The sequence below is a fragment of the Cyanistes caeruleus genome, unplaced genomic scaffold (genome assembly GCF_971803275.1).
Source record: "Cyanistes caeruleus unplaced genomic scaffold, bCyaCae1.hap1.1 HAP1_SCAFFOLD_103, whole genome shotgun sequence".
Taxonomy (NCBI): Eukaryota; Metazoa; Chordata; class Aves; order Passeriformes; family Paridae; genus Cyanistes; species Cyanistes caeruleus.
Window position 1 is genome coordinate 455510 of NW_028255905.1, and position 20650 is coordinate 476159.

Genomic DNA, 20650 nt, shown 5'->3' on the forward strand with positions numbered 1-20650 from the left:
CTCATCTAAAGTCGCCGTCAGCACCCCAGTTCTGAGATCTTCTCTCACCTTCTCCTTGGCTGCTCTAAGCACCATCTCTTTCTCAGTAGAGTCCATTAAATTCTCCACTATTACTTGTATATCATCCCAATCTGGATTCTGAGTTTTCATAATCATTTTTACCACTCCTGCTACTTTATCAGGATTTTCTCTCTAAGTTCCAGCTGATTGTTTCCAAATTATCAAGTCTGCAGGGGAAAAAAGGAATTTTCACAAACACCAGCCCTTCTACTCCTACTCCTTGTCTCAAGGGGGCAATCACAGTCCGCCTTTGTCTGCCCAAATCTTTTCCCATTCTACCCAGAACCGGAGCAAGCTGTGACCGAGTCCGATGGGATACCGGTGTCACTGATTTATTATCATCACCCCTGCTACTGCTATCTTCCTCCCCAGCATTTTTCACATTTCCTTGTATCACGGTTAGATTTGGATCATCTCCTGGAGAAGAAGGATCAGGTGAAGGCGGTAGAGGAGGATAAAGAGGGAAAGGTGAAGTGGGATTAGGCGAGATAGGGTTAGGTGAAATAGGATTGGGTGAAGTGGGGGCAGACAAAACAAAATTGTGTTCTTTTGGTTCTGCTGAAACCACTTGTAAATCAACATCCATCTCTTTCCCCCGATGCAAACTTTCTTTTAATGCCAGGTGCTCTAAACAACTTTTTCCTTTTACACAAAGCTCACATTTATCACTCACACGTGCCTTAACTGCCATCAATCCACACTCAGCCTGCCATTCTGGCTTGTCTCACAAATAGAAAAACAAATCAACGTACGAAACTTCATCCCACTTTCCCTCTGGCTTACAGAACAACATCAACTGTAAAATGGTGTTCTACTGCAAAGATCCATTTCTCAGCCACTTTTCCCCACTGTCCAGGTCATATCCTGGCCACCATGTATTACAATAATCAATCAACTTTACGTAAATCTTGCCCAAAGTTTCCCTGTTTGCAATGTGCTAATAAGCACCCCAAAGGAGAAGTAGGTGGTACAGGGGCATTGCCACCTCAAATCCCTTTAAGCTTCTCCATGTTACAGTTACAATACACCACACACCACTGCTGCCCAACCTGCAGCGCTTTCGCACTTGTCTGACAGACGGCGCCTGGGCAATACCAGGAATTCCTCCAGCCCAACCGTGCGAAGCTTTGGCTGCGTCTTATCGGCAGGCACCAGAGCAGACCGAAAAGCACCTCACCTCTCTCAGAGGGACGTTGTGAGCAGCGCAGACGGTCGCGGCCGGATGGGCTTCCGGAGAATCCCTCGGTGCCGCCTGGAGCGTGATCGGGTCGTGAGCTCGCTCAGCAGCACTCACAGGGTCCCATCTGGGTCACCAAAATGTTAGCGTTCAGGAACACACATAATCACAGACTGATTATATGCAGGTGCTTTATTGAAGTGTGCGGGAACTGGGGGTATCAGCAACCCAAATCTAGCTCCATTGTCTTTGTCCAAAGTGCACATATTTATATAATTCCAGCTGTAGCAGTAATCACTATAACAACCTTATCAATACTGCTTTGTTAATAAATCTTCATTAACTTTATCTATATTGCTTCATGAGAGTTAGCTCATCCTTGTATGAACATGTACGAATCTTATCTCTGGGTGGGTATCTTGGAGACCCCAAGAAACAGTTCCCATTATCGTAAACATTTCAGCTTGCTAGATCATCCCCAATACCAAGCATTCTTGTGGCCTACCTCTACATGATTTTAATAAGCATTTTCAGAAACATTTAACTCCACAGTAACATCTTGATGTTTGGAGGATGTTTGTGCTGAATCTTGGTGTCCTGGAGGTTCTTCCAGACACAAGATGCCCAATGACTTCCTGAGATGAACTTGGGCAAGGAGGAATCCCCACCCCTAGACACTCTTCTCTTGTTTTTCCCCCAAACCAGGATTTTTCATTCCCAAACCGAGGCCAGATGGAGGAGAAGGAAAAGCCCCAGAGATCCCACACGAGGAGGGGCTGCAAACCCAGCCCAAGGAGCTGTGAAGAGGAAAGATCCCCGCTGTACCAGGAAGGTGGCCAGAGATCCAGCCAGAGCTCGGAGCTTGGGGTGAAGCCTCATGGAGGGGAGAAGCCCTACAAGTGCTTGGAATGTGGGAAGGGCTTCAGAAAGAGCTCTCACCTGCTCCGGCACCAGGTGATTCACACTGGGGAAAAGCCCTATGAGTGTGGGGAATGTGGGAAGAGCTTCAACCACAGCTCCAGCCTCATGCGGCACCAAATGATTCACACTGGGGAAAAGCCCTACGAGTGTGGGAAATGTGGGAAGAGCTTCAACCACAGCTCCAGCCTCATGCGGCACCAAATGATTCACACTGGGGAAAAGCCCTACGAGTGTGGGAAATGTGGGAAGAGCTTCAGTGACCGCTCCAGCCTTAGGAATCACCAGAGGAGCCACACAGGGGAACGACCCTACACCTGCTTGGATTGTGGGAAGAGCTTTGGGTGGAGCTCTGACCTGAGGAATCACCAGGTCATGCACACCAGGGAGAAGCCCTACGAGTGTCCGGAGTGTGGGAAGAGGTTTCAACGCAGCTCCACTGTCATCAGACATGAGCGGATTCACACAGATGAGAGGCCCTTCCGCTGCCCCGACTGCGGGAAGGGCTTCAACCGCAACACCATCCTCACTGCCCACCGGCGCATCCACACTGGGGAGAGGCCCTACGAGTGTCCCCAGTGTGGGAAGAGCTTCTCCAGGAGCTCTAACTTGACCCAACACCAACGGAGGCACCAGTAAGGGAAGCCCTGCGAGTGCCCCGAGTGCGGGAAGAGCTTCGTGCGCTGCTCCAGCTCCATCCCCCATGGGAGGATGGGCGTTGGATGATCCCCAGTGACCCCCGTTGGGCAGAGCCCTGGTGATCCGTGGTCCTGGTGATGCGTGTTGGGAAGACACCTGGCTGGGAGGCTTCACATCTTCCTGGCTTCCTGTGGGCACCTGGATGAACACCAGGGCAGGAACATCCATTCGGACACAGACCAACAATGGGAATTCCTTGGGGAAAGCACATTTGTTGACTTTCAATCCCAGAAAACTGTTTGTTAAAAGTAACGGAATTCACAACCCCTATTTGTTACACTTCAGCATCTTCCCAATACCTCTCCTTCCTTTTCTTGGAATTCAGCACAAACTTAGAGTCAAAAAGTTTTCCAAGTGCTCTTGCTGCGTGATGCCACATTGTGTCGTCCATGCAGAAATTAATGAAGAAAACACCAATTGCCTACTGAGACCCTTCTGCCCCCTCCCAAATCACTACTCAAGAACAAGCCTCAGGCACATGCCCATAGTCCCTCTCTGCCAGCAGCTCCGAGCTGCATTGCACAGTGCTTGCTGTGCCCCAGAGAGCACCAAGCAGGCTGGCCTGGTGCCCCTGAATATTTCTGCAAAACCCTCAGCATTTCACACCTTTGCTGTGGCTCAGTGCAGAGCTCCAGGATTGCAGGCACTTGGTCCCAGAGCTGTGTGAGGCACTGGCTCGTGCAGATGTGCCCCAACTTGCTGTCAGTGCCTCACGCTGGCCTCGGTTCCCCTGGCAGAAATGCCGTGCCTGAAGGACACTGCCCTGTGCTGGAGCCTGCGGAGCAGCCCGGCTCCCTCCCCCTGTGCCCAGAGTGCTGCACACACTGCTGACCATTGCCAGGAGTTCCAGGGCAGGCGGCAGAAGAGCAGCAATGGTCAGGCAGGGCACAGCCCTGGGCTGCTCTTTGCCTTTCTCTTGTCCTGTGCAGACTCCAGACAGCCCCTGGCACCAGTGTGTGCTGTGCCCAGCACGGCGCCGCTTCCCCTCAGGAGCAGCCAGCTGCCAGCTTGGCTCTGAGAGCGGAGGATTTGCCTGGTGCCAGCAAGAGGCAGCCAGGGCCAGGCTGCTGCCTCTTGCAGCTCCAAGGGCCTCCTTCCAGCCTGCCTCTGCCGAGGCTCAGGCTTCTCCGGGCTCTGCCAGGGCTCTGCTGGGGCTCCAGCCTGGCCACGGCCGGGCCCGCTCTCACCTCACAGGCGCTGACAGCTCTGCACCAGAGGAGACCTTGCACAGCACCCTCACTGCTCTTTCTGCTTTCTCTCTTCAGCCAGACTCTCCTCCAGCCAAAGAGATTTCTCTTAGGGATAAAAATCCAAGTGGCAGGAACCCAAATACTCTCGAGTCACATCTGCACAGCCTGCATCTGCACAGGATGTTTGCATTGCACCGCTCCTCCTTTGGTTTTTCCTGCAAATTCCATTGCTGTTTCTGCCTCAAATAGAAATGTCAGAGCTGGGCAAAACTTGTCCAGTTGGCCATATTCCAAAGGCAGTGTGGTCTGGAGAGGATGAATGAAGAGGAGCCTTCCCCCCTTACAAACTGTACCAAAGAAGCCATCAATGTCACTTTCCACCTCTAAGAAAAAACTGACAATTCAGGAGGAAATGTTGAGCTTTCTCACAGGGTCAGAAGGAGAGAAATGTTCCAAAGGAGTTGAGATTTTAGAAATTTTATTTAAAATCCTACTCTACAATCCTACACTACAAACCTACACTACCATCCTGCACTACAATCCTACTCTATAATCCTACTCTACAATCCTACTCTGCAATCCTACTCTATAATCCTACTCTAAGTTGGTCATGGAGAAGACAGTTCTAAATTAATTGTTGCATTCCTGCCTCCTCCTTCCACTTCTTCATGGCAACGATGAGAGGTGCCAGGCTGGACCCAGGCATGGCCGATGTTATAAATTGATGCTGCAGAAAGGAAAAGAAAACAACAAGGAAGCATGATTTTCCAAGCTAAGAGCTTCAAAGGCAGAGGAATACTTTTTAAATGAAAAGGGGATTGAGTCAGAGTAGGTCAGGAGCATGGGGCAAGAGTGGCACAGGTTGCCCCAAGAGCTGGTAGGTGGCCCACCCCTGGAAATATCTGAGGTGTGAGTATCCTGATCTCTTGAAAGATGTCTCTGCTCATTGCAGGACACAGACTAGATGACCTTTCCATGTCCCTGTGTGTTAGTTTGAGATGAATTGACATTTAGGGAAAGAAGTAAGAAACCCCGCACGGAAGTGATTTCTTTGAGAGAAGCTGCTGGGAGCTTCCTCTGTGCCTGAGACAGGCCAATGGCTGGCTAGTTCTGAGAACTGACAACATTTTGCACCATTTAGAAATGAGATGTGCTTCTGTGATGATGCACATTTTGAAAACCACCATCCCGGGCACTGGCCCTCTTTGCTTCCGGAGCCCGAAGGTAACGGAGCTCTGGTGAGGCCGGCCCTGCTCGCCCACGGCCCGTGCTCCTGGGGGAGGCCGGGCCAGAGCCCAGCGGCTCCCGGGCGGGGGATGGAGGCTGCGGGACCCCGGCCCCAGGCTGGGCCAGGCCACGGCTGCTGACATCTTGCCCACACTAAACCCTCTCCCCAGCGTGCAGCGACAGCTCCAGGCCGAGCCTCCCCTCCCAGCGGCTCCCGGGCAGAGAGAGGGGCCCAGCACAGCCTGAAATCCAACACCGTGACTGCCATGACCTGGGTAAGATTGAACCCTTTCACTGCACAGGTGAGACCTTTCTTATTCTTGTGGGCCTGATAATAAAATTTGTTATTCCTTTGAAGTTTGAAGCCTGTTTTGCCCTTCTCCTAATCCATAGCTCCCAGCAAGAAATGAGTAAGTGCCCTGGTGATTTTAGCCAGCGCTAAAACCCAGCACTCCCTGCCAGCCCAGCCCAGTCTAGGATTGCTCCCCACTGTCAGCTGAACAGCACCAAGGTTGGAAGGGAGGAGGATGGGGGCTCATCTGATGCCTTGGATTTCAGTGGAGGAGGAGCCCATCCCTGGGACACTGTTTCACCTGCAGCCCTTTTGGCATTTTACCTGCAGCAGCTCCTTGGCAGACCAGCGCTGCGCCTCGCCTTTCTGCAGGCAGCAGCTCAGGAAGTCACGCAGCAAAGACGAGAATTGCTCGGGCTGCCGCAGCTGTGGGGTCCCTTCTGTGGCTATGTGGAATTTAGCCTGGAGAAAAAGGAAACACAAGGCTCCACCTGCTTCTTTCCCATCTGGAACTGCTCTCCCAGAGCCCATTGTTTCAGCTCCACTCTGCAGTAGCAGTTTTTGCCCTGGCAGAGAGGCAGACATGACTTTCCTGTATCATGAAAAAACCCAAGCCCCAAAGCCACAGCTTTGCCAACATCCAGCAGATCTTGCCTTGGCAGCTGATTTCATTGCCTGCTCTAGTTAGTGGCAACTACATCAGTAAATACGTGTTTCCTTCTCAAAGGATTCCCAGCAGCTTGGCAGCCTTTTTGGAAGAGGGATTTTGCTATTCTAACTAACTCTACTATTTCCAAGGATTCTTACATGAAAAGAATCTCTGCAGTGCTTGTTGGTCCCTTAAGCACAGCTGCCATAAAGCAAAACTCATCAGGCTTTTTGTCCTGTTCTTGAAAATGATGGTAATTGGAAGAAAAGAAAGGAAATGCAGCAGGTGTTCCTCAGGGAAGGAAACAAACCTTTGGAATCTCATTTTCAACACAGACACATTAAGATGCCTCCACAAATGTATTGGGTTGAAAATGCCTGTTTGGGCACACAGGAGCCACCTGCAGCTCTGTCTCTCAGCACTCTGAAAATTTCAGGTTCCCTTAGGTGGCAAAAGGAAAATATTCATGGTGAAATCAGAAGTGTCACCCCTGTGGTAACCCTGTGCTCGTTGGATTCTCAAGTCAATGCATTAACGCTGTGCCCATCCCAGAAAGTGCCAGGAAACAAACAGGAGGTTTTGGCAGGCTCTCCCTGTCACCAGGCTCCAGCTTGGTGATATGGAGAAAGTGGCTTGGGTTAGGAAAGAAGGTGGTCACTGAGTGTCTCAGCAGCACTGCACAAGAAGCAGAAGAGACTCTGGCTTTACAGCCTCATCTCCAGGTTTCAGGCAAGTTTCCCTGTGAGAAGAATGGGGCTGCACCTCTTCTCTCAAAGGCACTATTTTTGAAACTTGGTTTGCTTGAGTTTCTTTGCTTCATTTCTGGAAAGATAACAGCAGCTCTGAGATGCTTGTTTCCTATTCTTGGGGCCATCTACACAGCCACAAGAGCTGGAACGACTTGTAAGGCAAAGCAAAATGCTGCCTGAGAATGGAGATGGTTTGGGCGAGGTAAGGCTTGAGTTCCCCCAGTGCTGCAACCAAAGCTCCAGCAGATGCTGATGTGCTGCAGGGCCATTTGTAGAAGGGGCCTTGGTGGAAGTACTTCCAGCAGATGGCCATGGGATTTTGTGCAGTGAGCAGAGAACCCGGGACAGGTGAGAAAGACAGCGGGATCAGAGAGTATTTGCTCCTTACCGATCGAGCAGTGAAACTGTCATAAGGAGTTTTTTGTTCGGCCATTTCAATTGCCACAATTCCAAAAGACCACACGTCCACTTTGGGGCCATATGGTTGACGCTTCACCACTTCAGGTGCCATCCACCAAGGAGTCCCGGTCACCGAGCACCGCTGATTTTGCTCAGGGGTGAGCTGAGCAGAAAGGCCAAAATCAGCTGAGGAGAAAGCAAAATACTCTTTTAATTTTAATACTCTCAATTAGGAAACCAAGCCAGAGAATTCCCCAGTGGAAGTTGGAGAATGTGCAGTTGAATTTCCTGGACAACACTCCCTGCTCTCTTTCCTTAGGGTTTTAGCCAAGGCAATATGAATTAGCTACTTCAAACATCCCCCCATTTCTTACACTTCCTCCAGCAGTGGCTTTTGTTCCCCTGAAGGTTTAGATTGCAGCTCCCTCCCTCTGGAAGGAACACACACAGACACACACAGAGCAATAGCACTCTTGGCTGCTTGTGGCTCCTTGTCATAGCTGTGTGCACACTGCAACTGTGCCTTCAGCCCACAGCAGGGGGGACCCCTGCACTGCCAGCAGCAGCATTTTTGGGGAGCTGGCAGTCACTGAAAGCAGCCCCACACCCCCCATTCCTGGAAGGCTGAAGCTGAGCAAGAATACACTGACCCAGCTTGACAGAGCCGTCGGTTCTGAGAAGGATGTTGTTGCTCTTGACATCTCGATGGATCACGTGGTTGGAGTGAAGAAAATCCAGTCCTTGCAGGCACTGAGAGAGAAAACAGAACCAGGGGGGCAAAAAGTAGTGCTGTGAGTTCATCGCACAAGCAAGGAAACAGCTGTGGAAGGTTCCCTTTGCAGGGGAATGGGGAGGAATGGCAGAACACAGCACCATTGAGAGCAAGAGCCTGCTTCTCCAACAGGAGCAGAGCAGCACCTTACTCAGTGGAGAACTGCAAATGCCAATGCATGAGACAGAGCAAGAATACAAGAGCAGGGGATAAGAGTACAGGAAGTGAGTCCAGTGAGTGTAGGGGCACTGGCAGACAGTTCCCTTGAGATGCTCTTGCTTGCCCATAGCCTAGCAGCAACACAGAAACCAAGCCTGGCCCATGAAATCACTCCCATTCTGAGCCCCTGTTTCCCAGACAATGCAGCTTAAGGCCTTGGAAACACAGATGGGATCCCTGACCTCCCGACTGACGGCTGCAATCTCTCCTTCAGACATTTGAATCTCGTCGATGAGATCTCTCAGAGTGCCTCCGTCCATGTACTCCATCACCAGCCAGAGTTCCTCATGCACAAGGTAGCTGAAAAAAGGAAACAAGGCCATGCAGGTGAACATGCACGGCTAGGTTGGTTTTTTGCTTGAGTCTTGTTTCTGGGTCCCTTGGAGACAAGGGCAGAAGTAAAGGCATAGACATTGCCTCTAGGCTGTGCAGTGTTTGCAGTCTGTGCTGTCTCAAGGAGAAAGGCAGTTTAGGAAGAGCCCAGATAAAAAACCTGTCACGCATGGCATTTCTGGAAATAAGCACCTAGTCTTCCTGGCATGCACAGCAGTGGAAAAGAGGGGCAACAATGCAAGGGCAATCCTCTCTTGGATGGTTCATCAGCATTTAAGAAACTTGAAAAACTCAAGCCCAAAGAACTGCGGAGGCAATGAACTTAGAAGGTATTGAATTCTTAAGATAGGGCTGATGCAGGTTTTTGAACAATTTTCAGTCTGCATTTGCCAGGGTGGATTCATGCAGACAAAATGCAGTCTCTTCCCATCCATTGGAGATAAGTAGAGAAATAATCATTAACAGCTCTATTTCCTGCCACTGACCAAAGTGGGTTTTTAAGCTCTCATGCTTGTAGTATGTAAACAAACATTCATGGCATAAGACCGTGACCACTCACCTGGCTAAGTAATTCACAATCCTGGGACTCCTATTACTCTCCATGATCCTGATTTCATTCATGGTTAGTATCTTCCTACTCACTCCTTGCACATTTATTTTCTTGATGGCCACCTCAAATGACATTGAAAAGGAGTAATTTGAGAAAATTGGTAGCATGAGACCACAACACACATGGAGCAAGTGATTTTGGAATGGCACAGCCAAGCTGTGCCCAAGTGCCTTGTGATTAGACCTCATCACTGGAGTAATTAGGAAGTGACATTCCAACAGCCCATTTCTCTGCTCCCTTGGGGGTCAGTTACAGGACATGTGGCCACTGGCGATTTGCCTTGTCCACAAAGCCTGTTCCAAGTGCAATTTGCAGGCTGGCTCCAGTCTGTGCTTCTTGTGCCTTTTCAGCACAGCTCTACTCAAAGCTCCAGCCACAGCTGTCAGCAGTGGGGAAAGGCCTGGAGAGCAGCAGAGGCTGCAGGGGCTGTTGACATTTACCTCTCCTCCTGTTGCAATGTCAAGTGCTCTGGAAACCTCTCCAAAACCCCTAGAAACAAAACAGCAGCAAAGAAAGGAGAAGCCATTTAGATCTTGCACTGAAAGTCAGTCCAGACAGGAGAGCTCTGCTGTAAATGCCTAAAAGCTGCAGGTTGCAGGAGGGGTCTGCCAGAAGGCAGATGATGCATTTTCCCCTCAAGTGCCTGGGCACTGGGCCTGTTCTAGAAGCCTTGGGATTTACTGCCTCAGCTCCAAAAGGCAGCTTATTCCTTCATCTCGGGTGTCAGCTTCTAAACTGTGCAATTCTAACCCTGAGCACAGAGTATTTCCTTTAGCAAACTCTTGGAGAGAAATGTTCCTGAGAACTGTTATCTGACAGCTCTCATTGGGGGTAGGTTGTGCTTTCAGGCAAGCAAGATTCTTCTCCTTTCATTAGTGTGGCCAGATGATTTGGAGACATCCAATAATGCGAAGGAAATGAATCCTGAGCTGTCCCACACTTGAGAGACAAGCAGATCTCCCAGGTTCTGTTCCTTGCTGCAGGCAAGACCTTGGCAGCATGGAGATGTCTTTGACAATGCCTTCTGAGCACACTTGACAAATTCTGGCCAGTACTGAGAGATGGGGCAGACTAAGCCCGCTGTCTAAACATGTGGACAACTTGTCTGACTTCCCACTTGATGGATATTCCCCCAGGGAAACACCTGGCCCATGGCTGTGTAGAAGTGACTGTGGTTGGACTCACCCGCTGCCAAGACTTTCCAGTTCGATGTATTTTGTGATGGGATTTTCCTTGTTCACCATTCTCCCTGAGGGAAACAAAATGCAAGATGCTGACTTTCAGGCAGAGATCCCAACTTGCAGGAGATGCCAAAGGCAGCCCCGCTGTCTGGGGCTCTGAACCCTCTGTGGTCAGCTGGGCAGCAAGCACAGCAGCAACAAGACAGGCAGTTGTGCAGTACAAATGGGCAGCAGAGAGACTGATTTTGTGCAGTCCTTGGAAGGAAATGAAGCGCAGAGAGCACAGCAGGGCACAGCACAAGGCTGGCAAAGGCCAAGCGTGAGCACTGACAAGCAATGGCAAGAAGACACAGCCAGCCTGAGCCCCTGACAAGCTGTGGCCCCCGTTCAGGACACAACAGCATTGCCTTGGAGATCAGACACAGCCAGGTGCAGATCAAGGCCCTTTTGTGTCCCAGCAGGTGAAGGTAGACACCAAATCAGCTGGGATCTTTTCTCAGCCCCACCAGGTCTTTTCTGAGAGCATAGCACTGGCAGCTGTTATGGGCAAGAAGCAGATTAAATGGGTTGTGCTGCAGAATCACAAAGGGCTTGATGTGTTTTCCCAGAGACTGATCTGAGCAGGGCTTGGGCCAATAGGTAGGATTCTAAGAGTCATGGGAATGGCTGGGAATCAGGGATGAAAAAGTGCCATGGATCTGAGGAATACACAGCACAGGGGCTGCAGGCTCGCTCCTGAGAAATGCCTGCAGTGCTGTTTTATCTGATCACACCACGTGGATTTGTCTCTTGGACACATCTTTATAAAAATAAAACTAGGATATTAATTACAGATTGTTATACAAGTATCTGTTTCTTCATTGTGGGCCCAATGAAAACATCTCTTGCTCTGTTTCTGCTGTCACCTGATGTTCTTTCAAAGGAGTCCTCACTGACAAAAATACAGCATTCTCATAAAAACCTTGTAGATGTAGTAGAGGCAATAAAAACAGTCCTAAAAATGACACCAGTAAGCCAGTAAAATGACACATGGGGCAGAACAGCTCTTTCAGGATGGAGAAAAAGCAAAAACCCCTAAATGCAAAACCAAACAAGGATAAAAACTGAAAACTAAAAACGGAACCACAACAAAAAGACAAAACCCCAAAACCAATCAGTATCTCTGAAGTCTTTTGGTTCTGATGACTGGTGGGAAGTCTGGAGTCTAAGGAGAATTTAGGAATCAAATATTCTGTTCAGTTTGGCCACTAGCACACAGGACTTGCATAGATCATTTGCTGTGCCACAGCCTTCTGCTGATCCAAGAACAATTCCTGCTTCTGCCTTTAGTGGCAAGGGAATGCCAGGCAAAGCCGAGCCAGTCCAAGCTGCCCTCAGAGGCAGCAGGAACAGCCAGAGCGCTCTCTCACTGCCTCAGAGCACAGCAGTTCCTGTGGGGAGTCCTAAATGTCTCTGGGACACCAAAGTGAGGAGGATCATTTGCTACAGCTCTGCTGGCACGTGCACACAATACACTGTCCCTCAGACAAGAAATACACCAGACGTACTCAGTTGCTCCACGAAGTCTCCCTGGCTCTCCTGGAGCTGAGCAGCAGATGTGTCACTGCTGGAGATGGACAAACTGCCCCGGCTCCACTGCTCAGCTTGGAGAACAAAGGCTCCTTTAGATGCTGCTGCTGCTGCTGCAGCTACAGCAGATTGAATGGAAGAGCCTGTGTAGATCTGCGAGAAGAAAGGAGTTTGTGTCAGAAAGCTGGCTGGCAGAGATTACCCCGAGTTCCCTTTTCAAATGCAAGCCCTTAGGAAGTTGCTGTTAGCCACATGCAAAGCTCATCAACTGGATTTTTTGGATGCCCACTTCTGGAACCAAATGGTCAAAACCCAAGGTTGGTTTTAATCGAGTTGATGGCCAGTTTCATATTCCATTTTCCTGGATTTTCTGAAGGATGACTGCAACAATGACCATTGCACTTCCTCCCACGGATCCCTTTCCCCCTCCAAGGGCTGCAGACACATTTGCAGCTCCTTGTTCTAATGTTGGAGCTCCTCCCCCTCAGTCCTCTTTTCCTGCACCATCTTCAGAAGGTGCTCAGCCTGCAGCACTTGTGCTTGGGACAGTACCTGTGCCTGCCGCCGACCTTGGGGCTCTTCATCAGCCGGCATTTGCTGGAAGCCTTCGCAGGCTGCCAGGTGAGATATCAACACGTCCACCTCAAGTCAAAGAGAACAAAGCAGTCAGAGACCACAGCTTGTCCCTGTGTGCCAAGGCTCATTGACTGTGAGCAAAGGGAAAGAGCAGGACAGCAGCAGATTCACCAAGGGATACAGACAGCTTGCAGCTTGTATTCCAAATCTGTCTGAGGGACTGTGTTCACTTGCAAAAAGCCCTGAAGAAACAAGGAGAGCAGGAGCAGGCCAGCAGGAATCCCTTGAGATGAGTGCTGGCAAAAGGGGCAAAGGACTGGTGCCACTGTCCAGGGCAGCAGCTGAGATTGAGCACAGCAGGAAATGTCCTTCCAAGCAGCTGGGATAGACACTACAGCAGGATGGCACTGAGAGGCATCAGCCCAGCCCCCTGCTGCTCTGCAGAGGAAAGGCAAGAAGGGCAGAAAGCACCAGACTGCAGTGACTGCTGTGCCTATCGCTCTTTCACTCACTCGATTTTCTAGAGCCTCTTGCTGCTGAGCGAGGAGATGGAATTTCTCTTCGATGATTCTCCTTTCTTCCTCCAGCCTCTCCTCCCTTGCCCTGATCCTAGCCTCAGTTTCCTGCAGCTCTGCCAGAAGCTCCTCCTCGGAGGCCTGTGAAGAATGACAGAGAGGAATTTCTGTGAGTGGAGTGCCTGCCACTCTGTCACTCACCTGATTTCCTTGATTTCCTCTCTGCCCATGGAGATTCATCTCCTCCTGGATGTTTCTCCTGTCCTCCTCGTGCCTCCTCTTCACTGCCATGATGGCCCTTGGAGCTTCAGGCAGCTCTGCCTGGGGCTCTGTCTCGATGTTCTGTACACACAAATGGAGAGCAAGTGCCTGGGAGCTGCCATCAGGCTCAGCTTCTTCCTCCGTTTCAGCCTCAAAATCACACTCATTCAGTCACTTCTTTCTGCTTCCCTACCCACCTCTGCTTCCACTGTAACCTCCTGTCCCGCTGCTGATCTCTGCAGAGGCTCTTTGCTTTCAGGGCCTCTGGCACTCATGGCCTGCTCAGTCCCAAGAGCTGCGTTTTATGCCCCTCTTCCTGCCCTTCACTCTGTCCCCTGCTGAGTCAGCCTTACCTGGCCATTCTCCAGTGGCTCTTCCACCTGCTGCCCCAGCTGCTCTTCCTGCTCTTGGGCTGGGAACAGCTCTCCCTCAGGCTGGCACGGCCGTCCTGATAAAACAATCTGCTCCTGCTCTTTCTCTAGGAGGACCTGCAGAGAAAGCAAGAGAAGATGGGCTTCAGCTTCTCATCCAACATTTGTGGGCCAAGACTCAAAGGCTGATGGGCTCCCACATTCCCAAAGCTCAGTGCTACTGCTCTCCTGCCTTGTTCTCTGCCCGTGGGGAAGCACAGATTCCAAAGTGACCCTGGCAGTGCAATCAGGGCCCATCTGGCACTGAATCTCCAACAGACTCTTGGGCAGCTGACAGGAAATGTGGGGCATTTCTCAAGGGCCTCCCTCCCCTTCTGCTGTGTCCTGCTTGTCTCTCCCTAGTGACCGACAGCCAGCCCTGTCCCACAGCTCCATCCTGGCTCTGCAGGGGCTTCCTGGGTGAGCTCAACCCTTGGGAGAGACACTGCTGGAGTTCATGTTCTTTTCAGGCCTGCACTGCCACTCCTGCCCCTCTGACATCTACACTCTTGTTAGAAATCCTGCTCAGTCAGGAGACAAGGATGTGTGCAATTGGATCCTCTGCTGCAGGTCAGAGAGCCTCTATGGCCACCTCAGGATATGGAAGAGGACCAAGGTGTTTCTCCTCCCTCTTTTGTCAGCTGAGAATTCTGAGTGGCACTGACAGAGATCCTCAAAAGGCCCCATCAACAAATTAATTGACACACCCCTAGGGATGCCAATGAAGGAAGCCATGTGTCATGTAATGCATGTATGACCAAAGTCACCAAAAACCACCTAAACCATGGAATTGTCCCACCTCACTAGGACAGGCAGAAATTTAGAGGTTAAACAGGGAGTGTCAGGACAGAAGAGGCAGGAGGAGGAAAACAGCTCTGAGGAGAAAAAACAACCATCTCTAAAGGGGTTCTTAGCAACACAAGACAGCACTCAAGGACTTGCAGCTTTGCCCCCACACTAGGCTCCAATGCAGTTTCCAAAGCTGCAGACTTCACCACAAAACGTATCAAGAGAAACTTGCCACTTGTGGATTTTGCCTCAGAAGAAGGGTTCAGAACTACACAGTTTGTTTCTTTGGCCACACAGGACAAGAATGGCCGGCCACAGCTTCATGGACAACACAATCATCTCCTTGCAGCTTATCAAAAGCCAAAAGACAGGTGGCCTAAAAGACTCTGCAGAAGTGAAGAATTACTCAAGGAAACTGCAGAACACTTCTCCAGGTCATGCAGAGGTTTCCAAAAAGGGACAGCAAACAAAGCAAGCCCTGTGAGCCCCAGAAATGCCGTGTGAGCCCTTGTCCATGGCTTGGCAGAAGCCAAGAGACAGAGCTTCCCTGAGCCAAGCAGCCAGCTGCTCACCCGCAGGCAGCAGCGCTTTGGGGCCTCAGCACGACGGCTCAAAGCCCAATTTCCAGCTGCCACGGGATGGGGGAATGGCTGGGTGCTGGCAGGACTCCAGCACTCAGCATCCTCAGCCAGCAACAGCAAGTGCTGGCTGCTCAGAAACTTGCAGCTCTGCCTTGCACTAAAGACAGCAGCACCCAGCACTGGCACTTACTGTCTGGGCATGGTCAGGCTGGGCTGTGACCACAGCTGGAGGCTCGTGCTCCTTTTGCTCATTTTGCTCCTCTTTGGCCTCTTCTCCAGGAGCAGAGGGAGCCCCAGCAGAGTCTGCTCTTGCTTCTGGGCTCTGTGGACAGATGGTGGAGTTAGGGACAGGCAGCTCCCTATCATTTAGAACCTTATTTCTCTTCAGCTCTACCAAGCACAAATCATCAGCTTTGACAGCAATGGGATTCTAAGTCTCTCCAACTAAATCAAAATGGGTTAATTCAGCCAGGCTGCAAATAGCTCTGAATTAGAGAGTTCACCCTGGCTACTATCAGCAAGCAACGTTCTCTCTGCAAAGCTGAGCTTTGAGTTCTTTTAAAGCTCTGCAATGGAAAATTAGGAAATAGCCAACAATGCCTTTGCTATTGCTGTTGTAAACATGGAAATGGATCTTCTTTCAGCCCACCCAGCTGGCCCTCTGCACTCTACTGCCACAGGCCAAGCTCACAGTTCCCTGCACAATTCTGAAACACCAGGAGCATCAAATGTTCCTTTCTGACTCACCTCAGGATCGGCACCTCTGAACACACGGCTCAGATGACCTGCAGTGGGCAAGGAAAATGAACCAAATTCTTTGAGAAAACTGGAGAGAACCGTGGCCTGTTTAGAGCAGCATCTGAGAAGATCTCCCAGTCTGCATTTTCAAAGGTGTCCTGCTTGACTGGTGTGGTTTAAAGCAGCAACTAAAAAATCACTAGGAAACTTACTTATTTCTGGCTGTGAGATATGGATTAGAACAAGAGCAAAACAGGCTTGAAACTTAAATGGAATAAAGAAAGTTCATTAACAAAAACTACAAGAATAAGAAACCAGAATAAAACTTCCAGAACAACCCTTTTCTCCCCCACTACCCAACCATTCCCTTGTTTACATGACAACATGGAGACAAAAAACTTTGGAACTTTGGTGTTTACAACAGTCCCAATTCCTGCTAGAGTCTTTTCATCAGTCTTTGTAGAGAAACAAAAGTCTTCTTCTGCATTCTATGGAGTTTTTCACAAGAAAACTATTTTTCTTCATAGCTTTCTATTTCTCTGATGCCAGCTGCCCTGAAATCTGCCATCAGTTGTCTCCTCCCATTTCCCATCACTCTGAGGTGTGTTATGGGTCATGAGTCCAGGGATGTCATTTTTATGAATGAGTTATTCAAAGGCAAAAGTTCTCTTTATCTGTTTTTCTGAGCCCCCCTGAAAACAGAAGTTTTCTTTTTGCTTCTTAAAAGCCACAAATCTTCAACTATTACTTCTCCCGCTCTGTTCCAGCATCTCACAGTGTCACAACTACTTCATCATTTGCTCAAAATCCACACTTGGAAACACTCCATTCCTCCCAATATACTCTGTCATGAATTAAAGGAGTTTTTATTCAGAACACTACTGTCCATCTCCATAGCTTTAACAGAAAAATATTTCAGCTTATTAAAGCATCTCCTTATTTCTCTTCCCTCTCTCAATTTAATTTTTTTCTTCACTCTCTTTGATGGGTTGATGGTTGATCACTTCCTCTCCCTCTCTCTGGAAAAAAAGGATTAATCTGCAAGTCTCATGCAGGTAGTAAAAGAGTTAAAATCTTGCTAAAGCTGCAGATGTTGATGGTGTCAGGTTTCAGTTCAGTGGCAGAAACTGCAAACCAAGTCAGGCCGGCCGGCTCCGTTTCTCCCCCCACCCCGCCCTCTGCAGCCTTGTCCGGCCTGGAGCGGGGGAGGAGGCCAAGACAGAGACCTGTGACCTCGTCAGAAGCCAGAAACCAAAGAGAACAAAAAATTCCCGGCCTCACATCTTCAGGTGGTGTTCACAGGTTGATCTCACTTCCCAATAGTTAAAACTGCTGCCAATTCTCACCCATGGCCAGGAATTAGTCAGGAGAAAAAACTCCCATCAGCCTCCAGCAGTTTCAACTTCCCGAGCTCTCAGAGCTATCTTAAAAGTAAAGTCACCCCAAGAGATTGAGCCAGCAAAGTGAGGAAATGACAGACTCTGCTGCCACAGGCTCTCCCGTGGAGGGAACAGAAGCCCTGCAAATGCTGCCCGCAGCCCCCTGGCTACAGACACCCCGTGTTTTGCTGAAGGTGTTGACAGGAGCTTTACCAAACCAGGGGCATCCTCATGGTCTTTGTGTTTCAATAGCAACCCGGTCACTAAGAAAGAGCAGGGAGACCTACAAAAGCCAGCTCAGGTTCCAGCCAGGGAAAACCTCGACTTACGTGCCAGGTTGGTCAGGAAATAGCCAGAGTAGCCAATGACATAGATGGTGCAAATGGCAGCAGCGAGCTGCTCCATCATTGTAGCACTGCTGTGCCAGTTTGCACACTCTGCTCCACCACAAAAACAAGCACGGCTCCTGTCAGTGTGCAGCTGCCCACTGACAAACGCCTCAAGCAGGAGGATGCTCCTGCACTGAGCAAGCCCAAGAGCTGCTCTGACCCTGAGGCCTTCCGTGCACCAAGGCAACCTTGGGATGTCACCACGACAAGGTGGCATCCATGCCCTGACATCACAAAGCCAATGCTCTGCGCTGCTCTGGGAATTGATGCAGAGCAACCCAACCTTCCCTACAGCAAACACAAAATTGCCTGGCAGGTTCTCCTCTGTCACAAAGGGTCACAAATCCTTTGCTGGGCTGTGGGAAATGGAAAGACAGAAACTTCCACAGATACTGAAGGGTTTGATTTACAGCCTTGGAAGGAGCTTGGGTTCATGCAATGCTAAAGGTTCACAGACATTGAGTCGAGAATTCATAAGCTTATGTTCCTATAGCTGCAAGTAAGAATATGCCATAAGTAAATAAAAAACTGCATTGAGTGAGATGGTGGAGAGATTTCAACTGTAATTGTGTGATTTTATAGAGTAAGCTATGAATCTAAATATTATCATAAGAAGCACATGTGTGTAGGTGAGCTAGCAGTGTATTGGGTGAAAAGCAGACACAGTGCAGCAGAACTTGGCAAAGGTGAAAGGTGATTAAGTAATAATAAACCTCTTCAATTTAGTGCATTAGCCAAAAATCTCAAATTAGCGAATCTAAGCCATCACTGCACCAGGCTGAAGCTGAGGATCCCCAGCCAAGCTCAGAGGGAGGAGAACACAGCATTTGTGGGATCCTTTCCAGTCTGACTTGCTTTAGCTGGAGCCTGGGGGAGGAGAGAGCAGGAGAAGGGTTGGCTGAGTCCTCTCCCCTCTGCCTTGCCCTTCTCTGCTGGATCCTCAGTTCATCCCACACCCACCCCAAGACTCCATCCCCATCCTACTGGTGCTGACAGGATAAAAGGAGATAAAAAGGAAAAAACCAAAAATGTGGAGAAGAGAGTAAAAGAGAAGCTTAAATGCAGCTTGAATATTAAACAAATACATATGTTAGTGACTGCTGGCTGTTCAAAGGGAGCTGAAGGGGAAGCACCCCAGAGCAATCAGCCTTCCTTGTTCCCATCCCTGGGGATCCTTGTCCCACCCAATGGCTCCCGTGGCTCTCCCAGTCCATCCCAGCCTCCCCCAGTCCATCCCAGTCACACCAAGTGCCTCCTCTTGTCCATCTCTCCCCTCCGTGGATCGGTCGCCCCTCAGCCAATCAGAGCGCGTCTCTCTGATGACTCATCAGTTGCCGGGCAGATCCACAGAGCCGAGAGCCCCGCGCTGGACTCGGCCTCCCAGTGCCGCGCACTTCATTCCCAGTCCCTCCCAGTGCCACCACAGTCCCGCCCAGTGCCACCACAGTCCCGCCCATTGCCACCACAGTCCCTCCCAGTGCCACCACAGTCCCGCCCAGTGCCACCACAGTCCCTCCCAGTGCCACCACAGTCCCGCCCAGTGCCACCGCAGTCCCTCCCAGTGCCACCGCAGTCCCTCCCAGTGACACCACAGTCCCGCCCAGTGCCATCACATTCCCGCCCAGTGCCATCACAGTCCCGCCCAGAGGCCCGGGAGTCTCTCCCACTCCTTTTAGCCCATTCCCAGTCCATTTCGAATTCATTCCTCCTTCCATTCCCAGACATCCACGCCTTCATCCAGTGTCCCAGTATCCACTCTCATCTCTTTCAGCGCCTCCCCAGTCCCTGACAGCCTGTTCCCGGTCCCACCCGACCCCACACCACTCCTCTCCCATCTCTCCCAGTTACCCCCCAAGCTCATCCCAGTCTGTCCCCGCTGATCCCCAGTGCCCATCCCAGCGTGTCCATCTCGCTGGTGCCCTCCAGCTCCCAGCCCGGCGCCGGCCGCCTGCTCTGCTCCCTGATGGATTTCTCCCCTGTCCACATCCAGCTGAGCTGCTCCCAGGGCCAGCAGCAGCTCTCGGGCCACGTGCTGGCCACTGCCGTGCTCCCCAGCGGGGACTGGAGCCAGCAGCTCCTGCTGCTGCTGGAAACCGCCCCCGGCAATGCGGGCTCAGCTCCAGCTGCCAGGTGCAGCACGGCAGCCTGGAGCACCCCCTGAGCCGGCACTGGGGCACGGCCCGGCCCCCACAGCGCCGGGGGCAGCGGGGGAGGTACTGGGGGGGCCCAGAGGGGGATTGGGGTGTGCTGGGAGGAACTGGGAGGGAGTTTGAGATAGACTGGTTTAAACTGGGGAAGGGATTGAGGTGCTTAGGATGCCTGGGAAGGGGTTTGAAGGATGTTGGGGAGGGTGGGATGGGGTTCTGGGGGTCCTGGTGGACCCTGGGAGGGAGTTTGGGGCGTACTGGGTGTCACTGGGAGGGATTTGAGTGAGCCTGGAGGAGCTGGAAGGAGATTGGGAGATTGGAAAGCAGGGATTGGGATGAGGTTGGTTGTGCTGGGCAGAGACTGGGAGGAATCTTGATGAGTCCTGGTGGGGCTGGGAAGGGACTGGGAGAGGGTTTGGGGGTCCAGGGGCAGTGGGGAGAAATTGGGAGGGGGCTGTGGGATCCTGAGAGGAACAGGAGGGGCTCTGGTGGGTCCTGGGGAGGCTGGGAAGAGACTGGCAGTGATTTAGCAAAATAGCAATATTGATCCAGTATCAACATCAATCTGTTAAAAGACAAAAAACCTCTCCAACAGTTTAAAGTTACAAAGTGGATGTTTAATCACAGCACTGGGCGAGTGCAGGAGTCACCCCTTAATACGCACTGCAAGCTGACAAAAGATTCCAGTGTCTATTTATTTACAAAAGTCTTAAATATCCAAAATATGAATACATATTCATAATGCTAACACCTCCCATGCTCCACTTCAGATTAAAATTCAGAGTAATGAGTTTAAAACGTCACCATTCCTGTGTGGTGGG

The 20650-nt window shown here is 50.7% G+C and overlaps 2 protein-coding genes and 1 pseudogene across 3 annotated transcripts in view; 1 reads left to right on the plus strand and 2 right to left on the minus strand.

The window, feature by feature from the left end:
- The first annotated feature begins 1891 nt into the window (after positions 1-1891).
- LOC111942564 (uncharacterized) lies at positions 1892-5628 on the plus strand (annotated as a pseudogene). Its single transcript, XR_015281917.1, has one exon. The product of XR_015281917.1 is annotated as an uncharacterized LOC111942564 (transcript).
- Positions 4506-17931, minus strand: LOC147646280 (uncharacterized). The gene is made up of 15 exons (XM_086873667.1): positions 17623-17931; positions 15924-15961; positions 15367-15498; positions 13750-13884; positions 13133-13477; positions 12597-12686; positions 12023-12197; positions 10480-10543; positions 9735-9783; positions 9244-9356; positions 8534-8651; positions 8011-8110; positions 7350-7546; positions 5888-6025; positions 4506-4771 (listed from the first exon to the last, which is right to left on the minus strand). Exons 1-15 carry the CDS (start codon positions 17897-17899, stop codon positions 4670-4672), a joined length of 2073 nt encoding a protein of 690 aa, XP_086729793.1. The 5' UTR covers positions 17900-17931; the 3' UTR covers positions 4506-4669.
- LOC147646281 (uncharacterized) overlaps positions 4506-20650 on the minus strand; it is a 274673-nt gene continuing 258528 nt past the window's right edge. Inside the window, exon 15 of the mRNA XM_086873675.1 lies at positions 4506-4617. The gene's annotated coding sequence lies outside the window, so the exon portion shown is untranslated. The remainder of the gene's footprint in view (positions 4618-20650) is intronic.

What these genes read in the sequence shown, in the direction of transcription:
- LOC147646280 (XM_086873667.1), bottom strand. Translation starts at nt 17,899, where the DNA reads ATGCCACCTTGTCGTGGTGACATCCCAAGGTTGCCTTGGTGCACGGAA. An exon ending in TCAGAGGTGCCGATCCTGAG is followed by an intron (nt 15,499 to 15,923) that starts GTGAGTCAGAAA and finishes ATCTGTCCACAG; the next exon opens with AGCCCAGAAGCAAGAGCAGA. An exon ending in AGCCACTGGAGAATGGCCAG is followed by an intron (nt 13,478 to 13,749) that starts GTAAGGCTGACT and finishes TTGTGTGTACAG; the next exon opens with AACATCGAGACAGAGCCCCA.